Genomic DNA, 18130 nt, shown 5'->3' on the forward strand with positions numbered 1-18130 from the left:
AAACATCACGATACTTTTATATTACGTGTATCGGAGCGATCGCGAATGACGAACTGAAATAGTATAGGACTGACATAAAGAATATAAGAGACATATTTTATCGCCCATCAATAAATAAAGCCGAATCGCTCGCAGCGATAAGATATAAATTCAAAATCTGTTATCCGCTATTTGGGGCCAAAACTAACGAGAGCAATCGTGTGTCTATAATATCGAGAATGTAGAACTTGGCCTCGGTAGATTGAGCTTTACTTATGAAGTTTAAAAATTTAAATGTTAAAATACAGTGGACTGCTTTTGTATCAAGCGTTTTAAAATTTAATACATTGCCTGTTATATTTTAATAACTTCTGCTGATTGTACGGGAAAGTTTAATTAATAACTTAATTATAACAAAAATGCGATAAATATGTATAATTCGTGAGATGTATATCTTTTACATCGTTTTTTCTAAATCTATCTCCCTTCTCCCTCTCCTCCTCCTTTCTCTTTCTATTAGCTGTATTTATCAATTCCATCAACTGTAATTAATTTTCCAAAAACGCCATATTATATTTTATACATAATTTAATGAGACACAGTAGTATGATAGTGCCAATCAACGATAATTGTCGTAGCATTCGACTCATTAATTTGGAGATAATTTGTATACAGTATAGTTTCCATTGAAAAAGTAAGATATAACGGATGAGCCGAGAAAAAGAAGTACCGAGAAGAGACAAAAAATGATGCATACGCAAAACGATTATAACTATGAATGTTGTGTGTTACAGATAATTATATTAATAAATTATATATATATATATAAGTACCATTTTGCAAAAATCACAATGGTTATTGAGTTATTAATAATTGAAAATGACCACATTCTAAAGTTCCTTTAATTGATATCTTGAAAATTTGCATATTTATTTGCAAAACAATTGATAAATGATTTTTCTTCTCAGTTTGATCTGTTTAATCTTCACAATTTCTCACTTCTAAAAAAATTCCGGACACCCTGTATATATAGTAGAAAACAGAGTGTAATGTAACCATATGTTATACGATTCACCGCGTTTCTCCTCTATAGTTTGGCCATCTTTGGCCCATTGTCCTGAAGTAAACAGCGGAAAGTACTTCACAAGATATCTCATAGATTGCGCTCGCAGTCTCGTCGCTACGCTCACGCGGATCACTTATGTTCCGTGTTTTATTCTTGCAATAGTTGCCTCGCGTCGGTCGCGCGTACCTTGAGAAAAAATCTCCGAGAGGACGATGACACACAGCATCCCGCGAGGTAGCGTCCGATGGGATACCCGAACCAGGTGATACGACGACGCGGCAACGAAGAAACGTTTAGTGATCATGTTCACGTAATTATTAGTCCTTCTCTTTTAGATTTCTCTGTCTCTGAGAGTTTCTCGTTGATTTAGAAGAAAAATTGTAGAAAACTGCTGAAACGAATTAAACTGCTTTAAATTATGACTAAACCAATAAAACAAATTGGTAAAAATAAAGAGATGTATAAAGATTAGATAAAAAGTATAAAGGCAAATTATGACAATTATGTTTGTCCGAGAGATTTTTATTGTTAAGATCGCAGGTTTTATTCGTCTCACCGAGACCTTGTTTGTCTTTTAGGTTAGCAGAATAAGGGACACGGGTTAAATGCCCTTGTTACGCAAGGTGCTGCTGAACCTGATAATCCTTGCATTGTTCTTGGTGGCTTTCTATTACTATCAGACATCTAATGCTGGACATTGGGTTGTGCCTAATCCACGAGTAGGAAATGCAAGCTTGGCAAATCTTACACCCGCCTTAGCAGCGGTCAGCTATACAGCTGACATTAATTATTCATCCTTGATATCTAACATTCAGCAGCAAAAACGTACAAACTACTACAATATCTGGTGTATTTTCACTAAAGTTACCTCAAACTCGCCCATGAGACGGAAGTTTCAAATATTCACAAACTCCTTGCTCAAGCTGACTTCTGTGGATGTTGTTTTTCATGTGATAAGTGATGATAACAGTCAGAATATAGCAGCAACTGTCATTCAAGATGTTATGACTGGAACTGGAAAGTTCATGGAGGTATTTTTATCTTCTATATATTAATTATATTTTTATCTTACAAATATGGTTATTTTTATCTTATAAATATTTCTTTTATAAAATAACCATTAAATATATGAACATATATATATATATATTCCATTAACTTATATATTTGCAATATCTTATGATATCGACTTGGTGTAGTATAATTTCGAGGATTGTGTGTTTGCTTTTCTATAAACTTTTTTTGATATCAGTTTTTTGAAATATTACTTCTTTTCATTTCTTAATTAGTCAAATTTGAGCATGTTCTCATATAACTACAAACAAATAATTTTTCGTTTATCTATTTCTAGGTGTTTTATTACGATGTACACAAATTAGCCACTCAATTAGAGGATATTGTGTCGGTTATGTCCCCACATTTCAGCAGCAAGCCAGGAACATACTATTCCGATGCATTATTTTTTCTCTCGCTGGGTTTACACAGAATCGCACCCAGCGATCAGAAGCTCGCCGCGATGTTCGATGCAGACACAAAATTTCACCGAGACGTGAAAGACTTGTTCGAGGAATTCAACAATTTCGGTGAGGAAGCTCTGTTCGGTCTTGCACCAGAGCTCACTCCAGTTTACCGCCATGTTTTGTACTTATATCGTAATAAACACCCAAATACTTTATTCGGCGAGCCCCGACATAAAGGCGGATACCCTGGCTACAATAGCGGGATGGTGCTTTTTAATTTAGAAAGATTACGAAAATCGAATATCTATAAGAAGATCGTTAGTAAGAAAAATGTGGATGCAATGACAGAAAAGTATCATTTTAAGGTAAATAAAAGTCACCTCTCATTGTTTGTTACAATTTATGCAATTCAGGATAAACTTATGTTCAAGTAACAAAAAATTAGAATGCAATGTATCAACATTATGAGAATTATGTAGATAAAGATGAATATCGTTGCTTTTAAAAATTGATACCATCTAAAGTGCGATTATATGTTGATATTTGAAAATAATTATGGAATATTTTTGCATTATTGATAGCAATTCATTAGAAAGAATTTATCAAATTATTTCTCGTTGCAGGGCCACTTGGGCGATCAAGATTTCTACACGCTTCTAGGTATGGAAAAACCAGAGCTTATCTACACAGTCGATTGTGGATGGAATAGGCAACTCTGTACTTGGTGGCGTGATCGTGGCTACGCGGATGTATTCGCGAACTATTCGGAATGCCACTCGGAGACCAAGATGTGGCATGGAAATTGCAATACTCCCATACCTGATGATTAATAATCTACGATTTTTACAGTACGCACTTTGAGATATCGAATATTTTATTCTATAAAAAGGGAGAAATTCTCCAATTTAGATTTAATGTAAAAAGTGGTGCTAAGATGTAAGGTAGGAATCTATAGACTGAAAAAAAAAGTTATGAAATTCTAAACGAGACATTATAAGAAATCTCGTTTGTACGTTAACCGATAGATCTAAATAATTCTTGTTCCGCCTGAATTAATAATTAGAGAAAAAGATAGACAATTTTTTTTCATTTTTTAGAACTAAACAGTTAATTAGAGGAGGGAATCTCGTTATGGTAGCATACAATCATACATAAAAAATGAGACAGAGTATAAAAAAATTTGAGTTTTGCTTATAAGTATAAACATTTAACGAAGTGCTCACCTTGTAGTATTAATGCCCATGCAATGACTTTTCGGGGCTTCGAAAATTTATTTTAATGATAATATTAAAACACGTGTCCCTCTGAAGCTGTGATGTACCGTTGCGATATATGCATTTTAAATCTTCGTATTTCCTCTTTAGAGGCAATACATTTTTATGTTGGCGATGTGTCTACTAGTTTTATATCACGAACGATTTCTAGAGGTTTAATCCATTATTGTGCATAGTATTTGAGTATGTTAAGTAATATTCTTACTATATTGCGATTATTATATTAAATTCATCAAATGCAGCCTTATACACGAGAAAACATAAGCGCATATTCGTGTGGAAAAAAAGAAATATTCGACTTTTAACAAGATAAATCTCAAATCAATGTAGCTATAGTTTAAAAGTATTTCCGGAAAGTTAAAGATTGAGAATCTAACATTGAAACAAATGGGTGCTATAAAACCTGGAAAGTACGAAGTAACACGCAGTTTATGAAACTACGTGTGCATATTATACAATGGTGCTATTCTTTATGATATATTCAATATAAACTACATTCGAATTATATTTTTCTTATTTAAATATATCGAGAGGCGAGTTCCATCCGGAAAGCGCGTGAAAACAAGGTTGACAAATGTTATCGATAAGATTCAGCGAATAACGCAGATTCATTGTTATAACTTTAATGCGATTATAAATTATAACATAAATAAACGCTTCGCTACTATATGTATATATATATATATATATGTATATATATATATGTATGTATATATATATATATGTATATATCTACGTATGTATATGTATGTGTATGTATGTATGTATGTACGTGTATGTACGTGTATGTATGTATGTATATGTAAGGGAAAAATATTAAATACGTTATATATATATATATTGACATTACATGATATTTACAATACGTCTTATCCATCAGCCATTCGCTGTACCATTCGCTTATCGCAACTATTTCTTTAAATACCGCGAAGTCGCAAAGCATATCAGCGGATAAACCGGTTAGTTATCACTTTGCGACAACGACGGTCACTTGGTCGATGACAATTTTGATCTCTTACTCGTTTGTGACGTGTTCTGTCGAGTGTGACGAAGTGTATGCTCACATTCTGAAGCTAGAACGATCAGTCATATTTCATAAATTAAAGATAAAATAAATTTTTACAATGAAGAGAGGAACAGTATATAATTGCGTTTTAGAAGAGCAACAAAAATATTGGTCAACTGTAGCAGTTGCGACTAAAAGAAACAGGAAAGAAAATTTAATCCTATTCTACAATAAACGTAGCGTGTTGAGTGTTCGCAATATATCGTATTTACTTGTCTACTTCTCTTCCTCTTTCTAATATGATGATCTAATATAATTGATCGTTTTCTGCTTCGAGATAGTGATACATTACAAAAGCTATCTTCGAGGAAAGGAACAGTACATATCCTACGGTTCTGTATACAAGCGCTCTAACGATGACAAGAAAGCTACATATCTGTTTTAGCTTTCTCCAGAAACACGATTATGCTGTAAAAAACGAAATGTAAACGGTCTTCGCGTACCTAAGTAATGCCAACAAAAAAAAATAATTTATATTCGGGCACATACGATCGTGATACAACGTCCATCATGAGTCCGATACGATGTCTACGGAAAAAAATTAAAAAATTGCTTAACGTTAAATTAAATAACATCTTTCCCCTGATCATAAATGAATCTACACACCATCATCAAAAATCCAATCGCGCAACTCAATCCGCATCTTCCGATGCAACTCAATTGACCAGATTTAGTAAAAGGACTATTCGCGTTTAGCACGATGTTTATATAATAACAAGGTTCTATTATATCCCTACATTCGTTGTACGATACGTAAAATAAAATGTCACCTTTGGTCCCGTTCATAGAAACTTACAAATTAACTGCGAGTTAATTGCGTGTGTTAGTCTCAGCATTAAATCGCTTATTAGTAGTATGCCGATATTCGATCCGTCCACAACTAACTTTGGTATTATATCTGCCTGTTTCTTTTTTTTTTATCAGTATACACCGCACCAAAGCTAGGATTGAACGATTTTACCGAACTCTAAAGGGAACTAATCTATAACTCTCTTTATCTTTATCTCTCCCTCTCCCCCTCTCTCTCTCTCTCTCTCTCCCCCTCTCTCCTTCTCTCTCTCTTTCTCTCTCTCTCTCTCTCTCTCTCTCTCTCTCTCTCTACTTTTCCATATTAATTAATGAGCAATGTCGAGTTTATAACTATTCAAATGAATAAAATAAAGACACCTTCTCTTTCTCTCTCTACACGATCAAGCACATGTTTCAAACAATATATACATTTCCCTTCGCTTTGCGATAATCTCGTTTACCTCACCTTATTTTTCTGTACATCATATTTACATGACCAATGTAGAGACATATACCGTCGGATTCAATATCGGTATTTTTATTGGTAGTATATCCCGCAAAAAATATATGCGATAAGATGTAACTAGAGAAATCTCATAATATCTCTTTACTAATATCGTATGGACATGCTTGATTCTGTTTTTGCTTTACATTGAATGACGCAAAAAAACGCGAGTAACCTTTTTTATCCCATGAATAACATTATATGTAAATGCTTCCTCAAAAATATTTTTCATATTTTATGTATTATTTAACATGTTTTTATATTAACCCTAAAATACAACTAGACAGCAAAATCAAACAACAAAACATTTCATTATTTGATGTCGCTTAGCTACTAATATGTTTTCGAAAAGATAAAATAAAAATGTACAAGTATAAAAGCAACAAGAACCGAGAGTCTCGCCTCCAGAAGAAAATTCTTAGTAGTATTCTAGGGTTAGACAATTTTTTTTAACACTCAATGACCTTGAGAATAACGCAAATTTGTATACATCCGACAAAAGAAATAAGAAAAAAAGAAACCCGTGAATCTTGAAGCGTTTCCATCCCAAATGAATTCTTCGCTCCACCGTTTGTTCTGCAAATGCTTACTTTTTCGTGAGGACTGCACGAACTAGAATCTCTCCGCAGCCTGAAATGCAAAACAATTTTCAGAAGTTTGTCTACTGTTTACATAACAATTGTACTTTAAGAAAGACTTAAAATGTATGTCTCACAGTTAATGACTAAGTAACTTTATCATAAAAATAAGTTAATAAATTAATATGAATATCAAATACACAAAGTTGATTTTGCTGGAGAGTTTGAACATTTCAAATTTTACTCGTCTTGTATTTTTTCTAATTCATGGAAAAATTTTTACTTATTTATAATATTTTCTTAGAAATGACCAAATTACTATTTAATAACGTAATAGTTCAGACTTGTTTCTTCATTGTTTAATTTTGAAAAAGTTAAAGAAAAACTGCACATGTCTAGCATATAGACAATTTTTTATATTTTTGACGTTAACTGTCAACTTCTAAGATATTCATAAATAATTATTTAAATCATTGGGTTGTTTGGAAAGTAACGTCGGTTTTTTCAAATAAATAGTGTTAGCTGCCTTTTTAAGCAATTAACCTCACTCTAAACCAGAAAATCACTTTACATTTTTACAACGCACATTTCAAGCTTCATTTGAAAAAAAAGTTGTTTTGGAATCTGTCAAATTGTTTTTATTTGGCGTCGCATCAGAAATGAAAAACCAACGTGAACATTTCCGTCAAATTGTACTTTTTTTGTTAATGTAAAGGCTAAAATGCAAGCAAGAAAAAAATTATGTGCCGTGTATGAAAAGAATATATTGACTAAATACTAGTGTCAGAATTGGTTTTCGAAATTTCGTTCTGGAAATTTCGATCTCTCAAAGATGTATCACGTTCTGGAAGGCCAGCTGAGGCTGATGTAGACCAAATAAAGTCCATTGATGGACACAAATCATCATTTAATAACACGAGAAATTGCTGAGAGATTGAATTTATCGAATTCGATCGTGCATGAGCATTTGAAACAACTTGGTTTTGCCCCAAAGCTCGATATTTGGGTCCCATACATTTTCAAAGAAAGAGATTCGTCGCATTACCATCTGCGATTTGCTGATGAAACGTGAGGAAAACGATCCATTTCTGAAGCGACTCATAACTGGAGATGAAAAATGGATTGTGTACAACAATATTAAACGCAAAAGATCACGGAGCAGACGTGATGAATCAACTCAAAGCTGAAAGCATCGAAAGTTGATATTCATCAAAAGAAGCTGATGCTCTCTGTTTGGTGGGATTGGAGAGAAATGGTATTTTTTTGAGCTGCTACTAAACAAGCAAACGATTGATTCGAATGTATATTGTCGTTAATTGGACAAATTGAATGATTCCATCGAGCAGAAGAGACCAGATTTGGCGAGTAGAAAAGGTGTTGTGTTTCATCATGACAACACGCCAGACCTCACACAAGTTTAGTGATTCGCCAGAAGCTGTTAGCTCTTGGATGGGATTTGCTACCGCATCCACGATATTCACCTGATCTGGCACCATGCGATTATCACTTGTTTCGGTCACCGTAAAATTCTTTCGATGGTAAAAATTTCGACTCCAAATGAAAGTGTCAGAAAAACTTAATTCAGACTTTTTTTGCTAATAAGAATCAGAAGTTTTACCAGCGTGGAATCATGTTATTATCTCGAAGATGACGAAAAGTGTTACAACAAAATGGTCAATACTTAACAGAATAAAATCTTTCTTTCTATTAAAAATATCGTCTTTCATTTTCACGCAAAAAACCGAAAATTACTTTCCGTGCAATCCAATAATAATTAGTTCCAATCAAACCAATAGGGACATTTATCTTAAGCATAAATTATAATTAACTCGAAAGAAATGTGTTCGTAGGTATAGAAATTATCGCGAGAAAATGGAGTATTCACGTAGGTCAATTTCGTTCGTTCCGATCGTTCGAATAGCAAAATTTCACATAAGGACGTACTTACACTCTTTAACTTGTCGCGTCCGCCGAAGTTCCGGATGGATTCCAACAGCATATCTCTAGGATCCATCTGGGCCGGCATCGACTTAGGCCTCGTACTAGTGCTCTTCAGGGTCACCCCTGTAATTACAGGCATGGTTGGCGGCTTAGGAAGTTGTGCATTTTTCTTGGAGCCATCGATCGCCGACAACCCGTTTTGGTTCAACTGGCCGTTGCCCGTCTTGCTATCGTTGACGGATATTTTGAATCCCTTCACAACGGGCATCAGCGGGTTGATCTTGGCATTGTTGTTAACATTGCTCCTGAGAACTACCGTCTCGTTTTGCTGGTTGAAGCTCTGGCCCGTGCCATTCACGCCTACGACGGATGTGAACTTCCTCAGCCGACAGTTCTGCTGCGCGCCGCTCGTCAAAGGTTGACCCTTGTACGGGAGACTCTCATTTTCGTTGTTCATCCTCGCAAACTTGCCGTGACCATTTTGCTTGACGCCCGCGTCCGTCTCCTCCAGCTGCGCACCATGATAATCCGCGGAGTGTCTGTTGATGTTGGCGCGTTTCGGTTTCAGTTTAAAATTTACATGCTGACCGAACGTCTTTGTCAATTCTCTGAAATTCACAGGCGTGGTGTCGATCTCGCTCTCGACGTTCCTCGGCGTTTCCTTCACCTCGACGAAACTCTTCTTCAGCTCAACACCCGTCACGACGGGTCTATCTTCATTCGTCCTTATCGAGTCGACGGACGTGTTGACTCGGCACGACAATGGCTTCTTGAAACCGGACAACGTCATCGTATGCGTGATCAGCGACTTCTGCGAGAGCTCATCGCGATTCTTAGAGTCGATCTTGATATCATGCTTAGCTATATGATGCTTGCTGCTTATATTGTTGTTCGTATAGTTGACAATGTCCTTCTCTTCTTTCGCGCCGTTGATGTTGACCACAGTCTTGTTACCGCTCGTGTTACTCCTGCCTAACTTGTAATCGGTGTCCATCTTGATTTGGACGTTGACGCTGGGTCTTTCCGACCAGCTGCCCAGACTGATCGCAGGTGGACCGGCGTAAGTGTAACGCTTCGTGCTTTCTTCTCTTGACGGCTGCCTGCACTCCGTCGCTTCCGTATCTCGAGATTCGCGTGTCAAAACTACATTCGTCTTGCTCGAATGTTCGTTGGACCCAGCCTCGTATCTGTCGGAGAGAGAATTATTTCGCCAGTGAGAAATATATTACAAACTAAACCGCATAGTAGCTATTTTTGAGTAACAGATCAAAGTGAAAAATAACACACGAACGCCTGACCATTTAATTTAATCGTAATCATATAATTAAAATCATATAATTTAATTATTATTTGATTATCCAATTATTATTTGCTTAGTTTCAGAATTAATTTAGCCTCGAAACTTGAATCGAAAAGAATGAAGAAAATGGACGAAAGAAAGAAACGATACTCACTTTGTCTTCTCGATTGATAAGCCGTTATTATATTCTTTGGACACATTTTCTTCCGCCTGTTGAGCGTTTTTCAACTGCGGCAAAATGCTTTTCAGCACCTGTGTATGTATGTTTAAATGAAAATAGTAAACAATTATACATATAATAATGTAATTCAATATTTTACACATTAACCTTTTGAGCCATTTCATTTCTCGATGGAATTGTTTGAAATTGCGGTATCTAAGTATTTTCGGGGTCGCTGATTACAAATCTAAAGAATTTTTAAATTCAAAATGCGCGACTCAATATGGCGGAATAATTATTCAAAAATTTTGATTTCTCGATTAAATTTTTTCATATTTCGAGTATAAGTTTTTTCTGGATTGATAATTATAAAAAAGTAGATATTCAAGATGGCGGATTAGTGGACAATAATAGCGACCTTCTTTTCAAAATTAGTGATTTCGTTTTTTACATTACCCGAAAATAATGAGGAGAAACGAATAATTATTATCTATTATGTTTTTTTTATGTTTATTATTTTTTAGCTCGAGATATTTTCCTGATATAAAGAAGATAAATTTTCTAAAAAATCAAAATAAAGGTAACACCAGTATTTCAATAATTTATTATAAAAAATTGGAGCCTACATTTTGGGAAAAATATGTAAAATATTAAATGTTCTTAATAAGTCTTGTTAATTGCGATGTGTCGATTCTTAATAGTTAGCTCACAAATAAATTTTTCTGAAAAAGAAAAATGCCTCTTTCCATTTTTATTTGTTTCTAGCAAATTATCAATTAAATATTATGCTATTTATTTTTATTTCCTTGTGCTTCTGTAAGTGTACAATCACACAGTCGACTGCCTACAAGTTAGTTAAAATCACTAAAAATGAATCAAATTTATGCGGGACAACGTACGACTCAAAGAGTTAAAGTATCGTAACGAATACGAGCTTTATTTAAAAGCTATAAGCTTTATTGAAAAAAACAACGCCATAGTAGCGTATCGATAATAATATTAAGAAGCAATCGGAGATATAATGAATCAAAAACTTCTGCATGACATCTGCAAAAATATTCACGCGATTAAATCCGCATGCTCTTTCTCTTTGCCTTTCTTACACCTCCGTTTTATCTGTTTCAAGTGCACTTCCACTATAATTTCGCTTCTATTTTACCATCACCTTACTTCTCTTCTCCAACACAACAAAGTCAAATTTATTCTATAATGCTCAATCAATCGCTTCGATATTACCTGCAATGATTGTAATTGCTTCTCTTTGGTACACTCCTCTTGACGTTTCAATATATTGTCTCTCCATTGCGAGAATTTCTCATTGACCCTTGGCGCGTCGACGTTCAGGCTGCTGGTGCTCGTGGCCTTCTTCATCGCGGCGGTCTCCGGCGGCTCAGCACTTCGCGGGTCGTGTTTCCTCTCGCTCATTGCCTGCGATTCCGTCTGGTACTTGGCGTTGTTAGTCGTCGATATATAGCTCTTGGACCGTTGAACATTGTTGGCCCTCTCGTTATTGGTCGTGCTGAGGCACTGCCACCTGTTGTTAGCCGGCTCGTCATGATTGCGAATCTTTGGCTCCGTTTTGCAGTCAGCGACGTTGCTCGCGCTCGGTTCTTCGGCATTTTTACCCGCCACCGTGACTTTGCTATCGTGCGACGATACACCGTTGGTCAACCGGCCCATGTCCCTCATAGCACTTTTGCTCTCATGACCGCCCACGCCAGCATTGTTCCTCGACAATGTGGCGAAGGTCTTGATGAACCTTTCGTCCGAGTTCCTCACGTAATCTGATTCTTCGAACTCGTCGAAAATGTCCAGGTTCTTCTGCTTGGTATATGTGGTGATGGTGAAGTTGGACAAGGTGTTGTCCACGGGTGCAATCTTCGGCGCGGACACGTTGTCTATATTCCTCCGGTCCAAATCTTTACCGATGTTCTGAGCCAACGTACCGTTCTCGATCTTGTTTTCCAGCTCGGAGATCATCTCCTTCCGCGGATCAGCGTTGGCCTCCGATTTAGGCGCAGCGCTCATGGGTGCTTGCTTGGCGACAGTCTGTTTGTCCGTCGCTCGCTTCACATCGTCGTTAAGTTCTGCTTCCGGCACAGAGTCTATTTTCTCGGTCGTAGCTTTCGTCGTGTTGTAGTTCGCGTCGACGTTGTTCAACAGGCTCTTCAACTTCCTCTTCTTCGATCCGTCGTTCTTGCTGCAACTGTCCGTCGTGTCGGCTAACCCCGGATGGGTAACTAACGACTCCTTAAACGCCTCCACAGAGCCAAGCGTGACCGTGTCGTAATCGTCGAAGACGGGCGAATGAGAGTCGCGGAAGGCGCTCGGCGGTGCTGGCAGTTGGTACTCCCAGTCGCTGATAGACAGGTCCTCGCTCATCGCTGACACATAGTCGGAGGTGTCTTGTTGCAAGTTCGAGGTCATGTTTGGCGTGCTCGAGCTTAACGTATCCGCCGGGAAGTCCACGTACGACGACTTGGAGATCTCGTTCGATTGGTCCTTTGAGCCATTGCAAGGCTTCAACTTGGTGTCCATGTCGGCAACATCGTTTGTCTTTCGCATTGGCACGCTGTTGGTGCGCTCAAGCTGGAGCGACGGTTCCGGGGACGAAGAGTTCGATGGTAACACGTTGGACAGGGTGTCCGACACCTTTTGCAGCAGAATGTCGGTCTCCGACGGTGTGCTGTTGTCCTTGGTTGCTGGTAAACAGGATGAAAGATAAGTTTTAAGCAGATCGATCCTGCGAAACGCGATTTGTCCAGAGACACCGCTGAGTTATTCTTACATAGTTATTCTTCTTCGTGATTCGCAGTTAATCGATTAAGAACATTTGAAACAGCAAACTCAAAATTATTCTATAGAGAAGACTAACGAAGAGATGGGTATCTACGAAGACGGCAAAACGTGAGAGGCTTCTATCCTTCTCAGATAATTTCGTGCGTGCATTGTGAAACGAGAAATAATCGGCAATATGTTGAGACACGACAAGCATGTCAAAATGTATTACAAAAATGAATAACTTGGAAACGTTGATGTGCGTCGAAACGGTAGAATTTGATATTCTTGACAATATCTTCACCAATAAAATGTTAAGTTTTTTTTGTTTATGAGTAACTTGTATAGTATATAGAAAAATAGAAGTGTCCCATTTTAAATGAGCTAGGCAAAAATCTCGAGAAATATGAAAGATACTAAGAAAATAAAAGTTTCGGACAAAAGTTGTATGATTTCAAAAGGGGCATAAAACAACTGTATCATTTTGTTTACAGGTGGTGCCACTTTCGAGATATTCACTGATCGTTACTTTTCTTAAATGGAAACCCTAATATTTTTATTATATCATTTTTTCTACCAATTAATTTGGGCAATTTTTTTCTGAGATATTTTTTTATTTGCTTAATATTTTTGGAAATATTTAAGGGAAACTTGGTAACTTTTTCAACATTTAACTTACGATATCTCACTAACTATATTTAACGGAAGGAAAAGTGATGCTAGACTTTCTTCCTTTATTTGGTCTCAAGAATATATTGTTACAATAGCACCCTGACTTTTGTTAATTTAATGATTTTGAAATTTCCAAAAGTCGATAAATTAATTAAAGTTACGGTACTGTTGTAACAATATATGTTTGATACTAAATAGGATAAAAAAGTCCAGTACTATCTTTTTCTTTCGATAAACAGTTAACGAGATATCGCAAGTTAAATATTGAAAAAATTACCAAGTTTTCCTTAAATATCTCAAAATATCTCAAAAAATATTAGGCAAATAAAAAAATCTTTCACTTGTGCAAGAAAAGTTGTTAAAATTAATTGATAGAAAAAGATGATATATAATAAAAAATTGAGATTTCTATTTAAGAAAAGTAATAATCAGTGAATATCTCGAAAGTGACGCCATCTGTAAACAAAATGATATAGTTGTTTGATGTCTCCTTTGAGATCATACAACTTCTCTTGTCTGAAACGTTTCTTAGTATCTTTCATATTTTTCGAGATTTTCGCCTGGCTCATTTAAAACAGGACGCTCTATATGATGTAAGAGAATGTCGAGTGTTTTATACGATATTAATATAGATTGAAATGTGTATAAGTATAGAAAGTTATTTCAGTATACACATGCAAGTAACCATCACCTTCTACACACACAAGCGGATATTATTCAAATCTATTGACACACAAACTCGTGGAGCAAGTATTCAGATTGCTCGGGCTGTAAAGCAATTGTGAATTACTCATCAATATGATCCGTGCGATATTGACATTTTCAGTCTGAAACCTCGATAGGAAATTAATTATAGACCTTAATAGAAAAGTAATGACAAACAGGCAATTTCCCGAAATATTTAGAATCAATAATTTCAAAACTTTTTGGATCTAAAACACGAATTTATACAACGAAGAATCTCGGACTGAAGTAACTTTGATTGAAATAATCAATTCGGAAAGCTCCGATGAACATAGAATACAACTTACAAAATCAGCGGCCGCTCCGACAGGACGCAAGACTGAAAGGGTCAAGAACTCACGGAGTGGGCAGCGCGAGAGATCGAGATAAAACGTTAGTAGTACAGCGACATGCACCTGTGACTAGTCCACCGCGCGATTCTCCTTTATCTACATCCACATCCCTTGTACCATTAGTGCACCGTGCTGCAGCAGCCCGTTGTCGTTCCATCTTCGCCGCATGCGAGGACATCGAGTTTCGCGTCTCGGGCAGGTTCAGGTTCAATGCGTACACGATGTCTTCCGGAGGCGAGGTGAAGTATCTCCTCTGCCTCTTCAGGGCATTCATTTGGAAGTCGTCCGACTTGGACTGGCTTCTGATCACCTTTGGACGTTTAGCGCTCCTCGCCTCGTTACCATGCGACTCAGCTCCGCCGCCTTCCTGTTTCTCACACTCCTCCGCCGTCACATCCTTCACCTGCGAATGCTCATCGTCGTGTTGATGATGATCCGTCGACGCGACGATGAGGCTCGCTAAAGCGCCGTGTTCCTTTATAGCGTCAAGATGCTCGCACTTGGGTATGGTGGAGATCACCGAGCAGGTTTCTCTGTCTCTCCCGAGGATGCTGCTCTTCACTATCGCGTCGTCACTCGTCGTCGCGTCCTCCGGATGAACATACTTCGCCGTCTCGACGTTGCTCCCGGACTTCTCGCGGATAGAAACCGTTTTCCTCGGCGACCTGGGCGGTCTTTCTGGGCAAGCGGATCCACGATGCAGCGGCCTCGGCTGCTCGACTCTCTTCAGCTCTTCAGCCACGTGATCCGGTGGTCTGGTTGCACTCTCGTTCAGACTGTCGTCTTCTGGCGGCGCGTACGCGCGGGCACGCTGATTCTCGTTTTCGCCCCGTGAATTCTCATCTTCACGCTGCGCCTCGCGACCTTGCGCCGATGATAAGTGGCCCTCTTGCCTTTCAGACGTGACTTCGAGCGAGGATGCACTCGTTGACGACACTCTCTGACCCGCAAGGATGGAATTTGATTCACACTTCGCGTCTGCATCGTGACAACTCGAAGCTTCATTCAGATTTAACGATTCAAGATCTTCCGCGTCACCGACGATGTTTGACGTCCTTTTGTCGCGTCTCGTTTCATCCTCCCTCGGAGAGTCGTGTTCGCTTTCGGAACGCCTCTTCTCCGCTTCAACGTGTGTCGGTTCCGTAGATTTCGAGTCCGACTCGACGTCGCTCTCCATTTCGTGACTCTGGCGCGATCTTAAGGATGCGTCATGTTCGACTGTAACATCGCTGATGGTTTCCGATAACTTTCTCCGTCGTTGGCTGGACTTATCCCCGTCGGAAGGCGCGCACTTGTCTCTCGACTTGAAGTGTGCTTCTTCTTCTCTCTCTATACACTTGACGGGAGCACCTTCGTCCGACGGTGCCGTCGTAATCTCGACACTCGAAGCGTCGCTATGCGCCTCGTCGACGTGCTCTTCGCGCGATAAACCGCTCGCGCTATCGCGTTCAGTGCTGAAGGTTCTGGGCAGTGCCAAAGGCGGTTGGGCTACTTTACGTTTGGGTACCTTCGGAGCTATCGGAGCGCTATTCGGAGCTGCGTTAATCTTTCGAGGCGTGGGAAGGGGTGCAGGTTCTCCAGCTAGTTTGGATAAAGAAAGAAAAAACGACCGTCACCGAAAATACAAGCTGACGACAAGCGGGTGGGACTGAATCGGGGGGGGGGGGTATGTGTTTACAGGGGATACCTGGGGTCCGTCGAACTGCGTGCAACGAGGCTACTTATTACTACCCGAGAGTATCCCGATAGAGAAGCACAGAATTGGGTTTCAGTGTAGAATCTTGTGTCTGTCTTGTTTTCTCAACGTTCGAAAGATTCGGACGTTATTCGGTTTCTCAAGCGGAAGAGAACGCACTGTTGCGAGAAGGTTGTGCTAGTAAATTGAAATGCTACAATAATAGATCGATAGTGTTGTAACAGTGCATAAAATCAACCAATCAACGGTGCTGCAGCTACCAATAATTGAACTCCATACTTTTATTCTTCGTTTTAATACAACTGATTGGAAAAGTCGAGCGAGTCCAAACCTCGTCTTAACGTATGCACATTCGACGCAAAATGTTTCAAAGATAACTCCATCAACCAAAAACTTTCTAACAATCTATTGGAGGAAAAGTTAGGAAAGCGCAGCCGAAGACGATGAAGGTAGCGTCCACTGGACATCGCGCAAGAGCTTCGGAGATGCTTAATGTCGATGTTTGGGATTCGAACGTCGCGACATTTATTGAGTTGTTCGGAAACTAATTTCGGTTTTTTCAAATAGATGCTGTTAGTTGCCTTTTCAAGCAGTTAACCTTCTCTAAACCGGAAAATCATTTTACATTTTTACAACACACGTTTCAAGCTTCATTTGAAAAAAAAGTTGTTTTGGAATCTATCAAGTTGTTTTTGTTTGGCGTCGCATCAAAAATAGAAAACCAACGTGAGCATTTTCGTCACATTTTTACTTTTTTGTTATTGTAAAAGTTAAAATGTAGCGTAAGCAAGACAAAAATTGTGTGCCGTGTACGGAGAGGATGTGTTACCTGAACACCAGTGTCAGAATTGGTTTTTGAAACTTCGTTCTGAGAATTTCGACCTTCCAAAGATGTATCGCGTTCTGGAAGGCCAGCTGAGGCTAATGAAGATCAAATAAAGCCATTGGTGGGACACAAATCGTCGTTTAACAACACGAGAAATTGCTGAGAGATTGAATTTATCGAATTCGATCGTGCATGAGCATTTGAAACAACTTGGTTTTGCCCCAAAGCTCGATATTTGGGTTCCACACATTTTCAAAGAAAGAGATTCGTCGCATTCCATCTGCGATTTGCTGTTGAGACATGAGAAGAGCGACCCACCTCTGAAGCGACTCATAACTGGAGATGAAAAATGGATTGTGTACAACAATATTAAACGCAGAAGATCACAGAGCCGACGTGATGAACCAACTCAAAATTGACACCGAAAACTGATATCCATCAAAAGAAGGTGATGCTCTCTGTTTGGGGATTGGAAAGGAATGGTTTTTTTGAGCTGTTACCAAACAACCAAACGATTGATTCGAATGTGTATTGTCATCAATTGGACAAATTGAATGATTCCATCAAGCAGAAGAGACCAGAAGATTGGCGAGTAGAGAAGGTGTCGTGTTTCATCACGACAACGCCAGACCTCACACAAGTTTAATGACTCGCCAGAAGTTGTTAGCGCTTGGATGGGATTTGCTACCGCATCCATCACATTCACCCGATCTGGCACTATCTGATTATCACTTGTTTCGGTCACTACAACATTCTTTGGATGGTAAAAAGTTTTGATTCAAATGAAAGTGTCAAGAACCACTTAATTCAGTTTTTTTGTCAATAAGGATCAGATGTTCTACAAGCGTGGAGTCACGTTATTATCTCAAAGTTGACAAAAATTTTGTTAGAACAAAATGGTCGATACTTAACAGAATAAAACTTTTCTTTCTATTAAAAATATCGTCCTTCATTTTTATTTAAA

At 38.2% G+C, this 18130-nt stretch overlaps 2 protein-coding genes across 11 annotated transcripts in view; one reads left to right on the forward strand and one right to left on the reverse strand.

Annotated features, from left to right (window-relative positions):
* The first annotated feature begins 1157 nt into the window (after positions 1-1157).
* Positions 1158-4438, forward strand: Xxylt (Xyloside xylosyltransferase). 3 transcript variants are annotated; one of them, XM_025298209.1, is made up of 4 exons: positions 1158-1355; positions 1624-2076; positions 2397-2870; positions 3129-4438. In XM_025298209.1, the coding sequence occupies exons 2-4, from the start codon at positions 1651-1653 to the stop codon at positions 3333-3335; spliced, it is 1107 nt and encodes a 368-aa protein (XP_025153994.1). In that variant the 5' UTR covers positions 1158-1355; positions 1624-1650; the 3' UTR covers positions 3336-4438. The 3 variants fall into 3 exon arrangements, with proteins under 3 accessions (XP_025153994.1, XP_025153995.1, XP_025153996.1); XM_025298210.1 differs by having other exon boundaries at positions 1158-1336; XM_025298211.1 differs by having other exon boundaries at positions 1158-1307.
* Positions 4439-5889: 1451 nt separating this feature from the next.
* Positions 5890-18130, reverse strand: part of LOC105186705 (protein cordon-bleu) — a 150770-nt gene continuing 138529 nt past the window's right edge. For 6 of the 8 annotated variants that reach the window (XM_025298217.1, XM_025298219.1, XM_025298221.1 and 3 more), the window contains 5 exons: positions 14708-16225; positions 11355-12820; positions 10113-10210; positions 8666-9845; positions 5890-6769 (listed from right to left, as the gene is read on the reverse strand). In XM_025298217.1, coding sequence (XP_025154002.1) covers positions 6752-6769; positions 8666-9845; positions 10113-10210; positions 11355-12820; positions 14708-16225 — 4280 coding nt within the window. In that variant the 3' untranslated portion in view covers positions 5890-6751. The remainder of the gene's footprint in view (positions 6770-8665; positions 9846-10112; positions 10211-11354; positions 12821-14707; positions 16226-18130) is intronic. The other 2 variants (XM_025298218.1, XM_025298224.1) reach the window with 2 other exon arrangements.

This window comes from Harpegnathos saltator, unplaced genomic scaffold (assembly GCF_003227715.2).
Source record: "Harpegnathos saltator strain DR-91 unplaced genomic scaffold, Hsal_v8.6 scaffold210, whole genome shotgun sequence".
Taxonomy (NCBI): domain Eukaryota; kingdom Metazoa; phylum Arthropoda; class Insecta; order Hymenoptera; family Formicidae; genus Harpegnathos; species Harpegnathos saltator.

Bases quoted from the DNA above. Each gene is read 5' to 3' on its own strand.
- Xxylt (XM_025298209.1), top strand. From the start codon at position 1,651: ATGCCCTTGTTACGCAAGGTGCTGCTGAACCTGATAATCCTTGCATTG. The intron at 2,077-2,396 runs GTATTTTTATCT...ATCTATTTCTAG, and splicing joins GAACTGGAAAGTTCATGGAG to GTGTTTTATTACGATGTACA. The intron at 2,871-3,128 runs GTAAATAAAAGT...TTCTCGTTGCAG, and splicing joins CAGAAAAGTATCATTTTAAG to GGCCACTTGGGCGATCAAGA.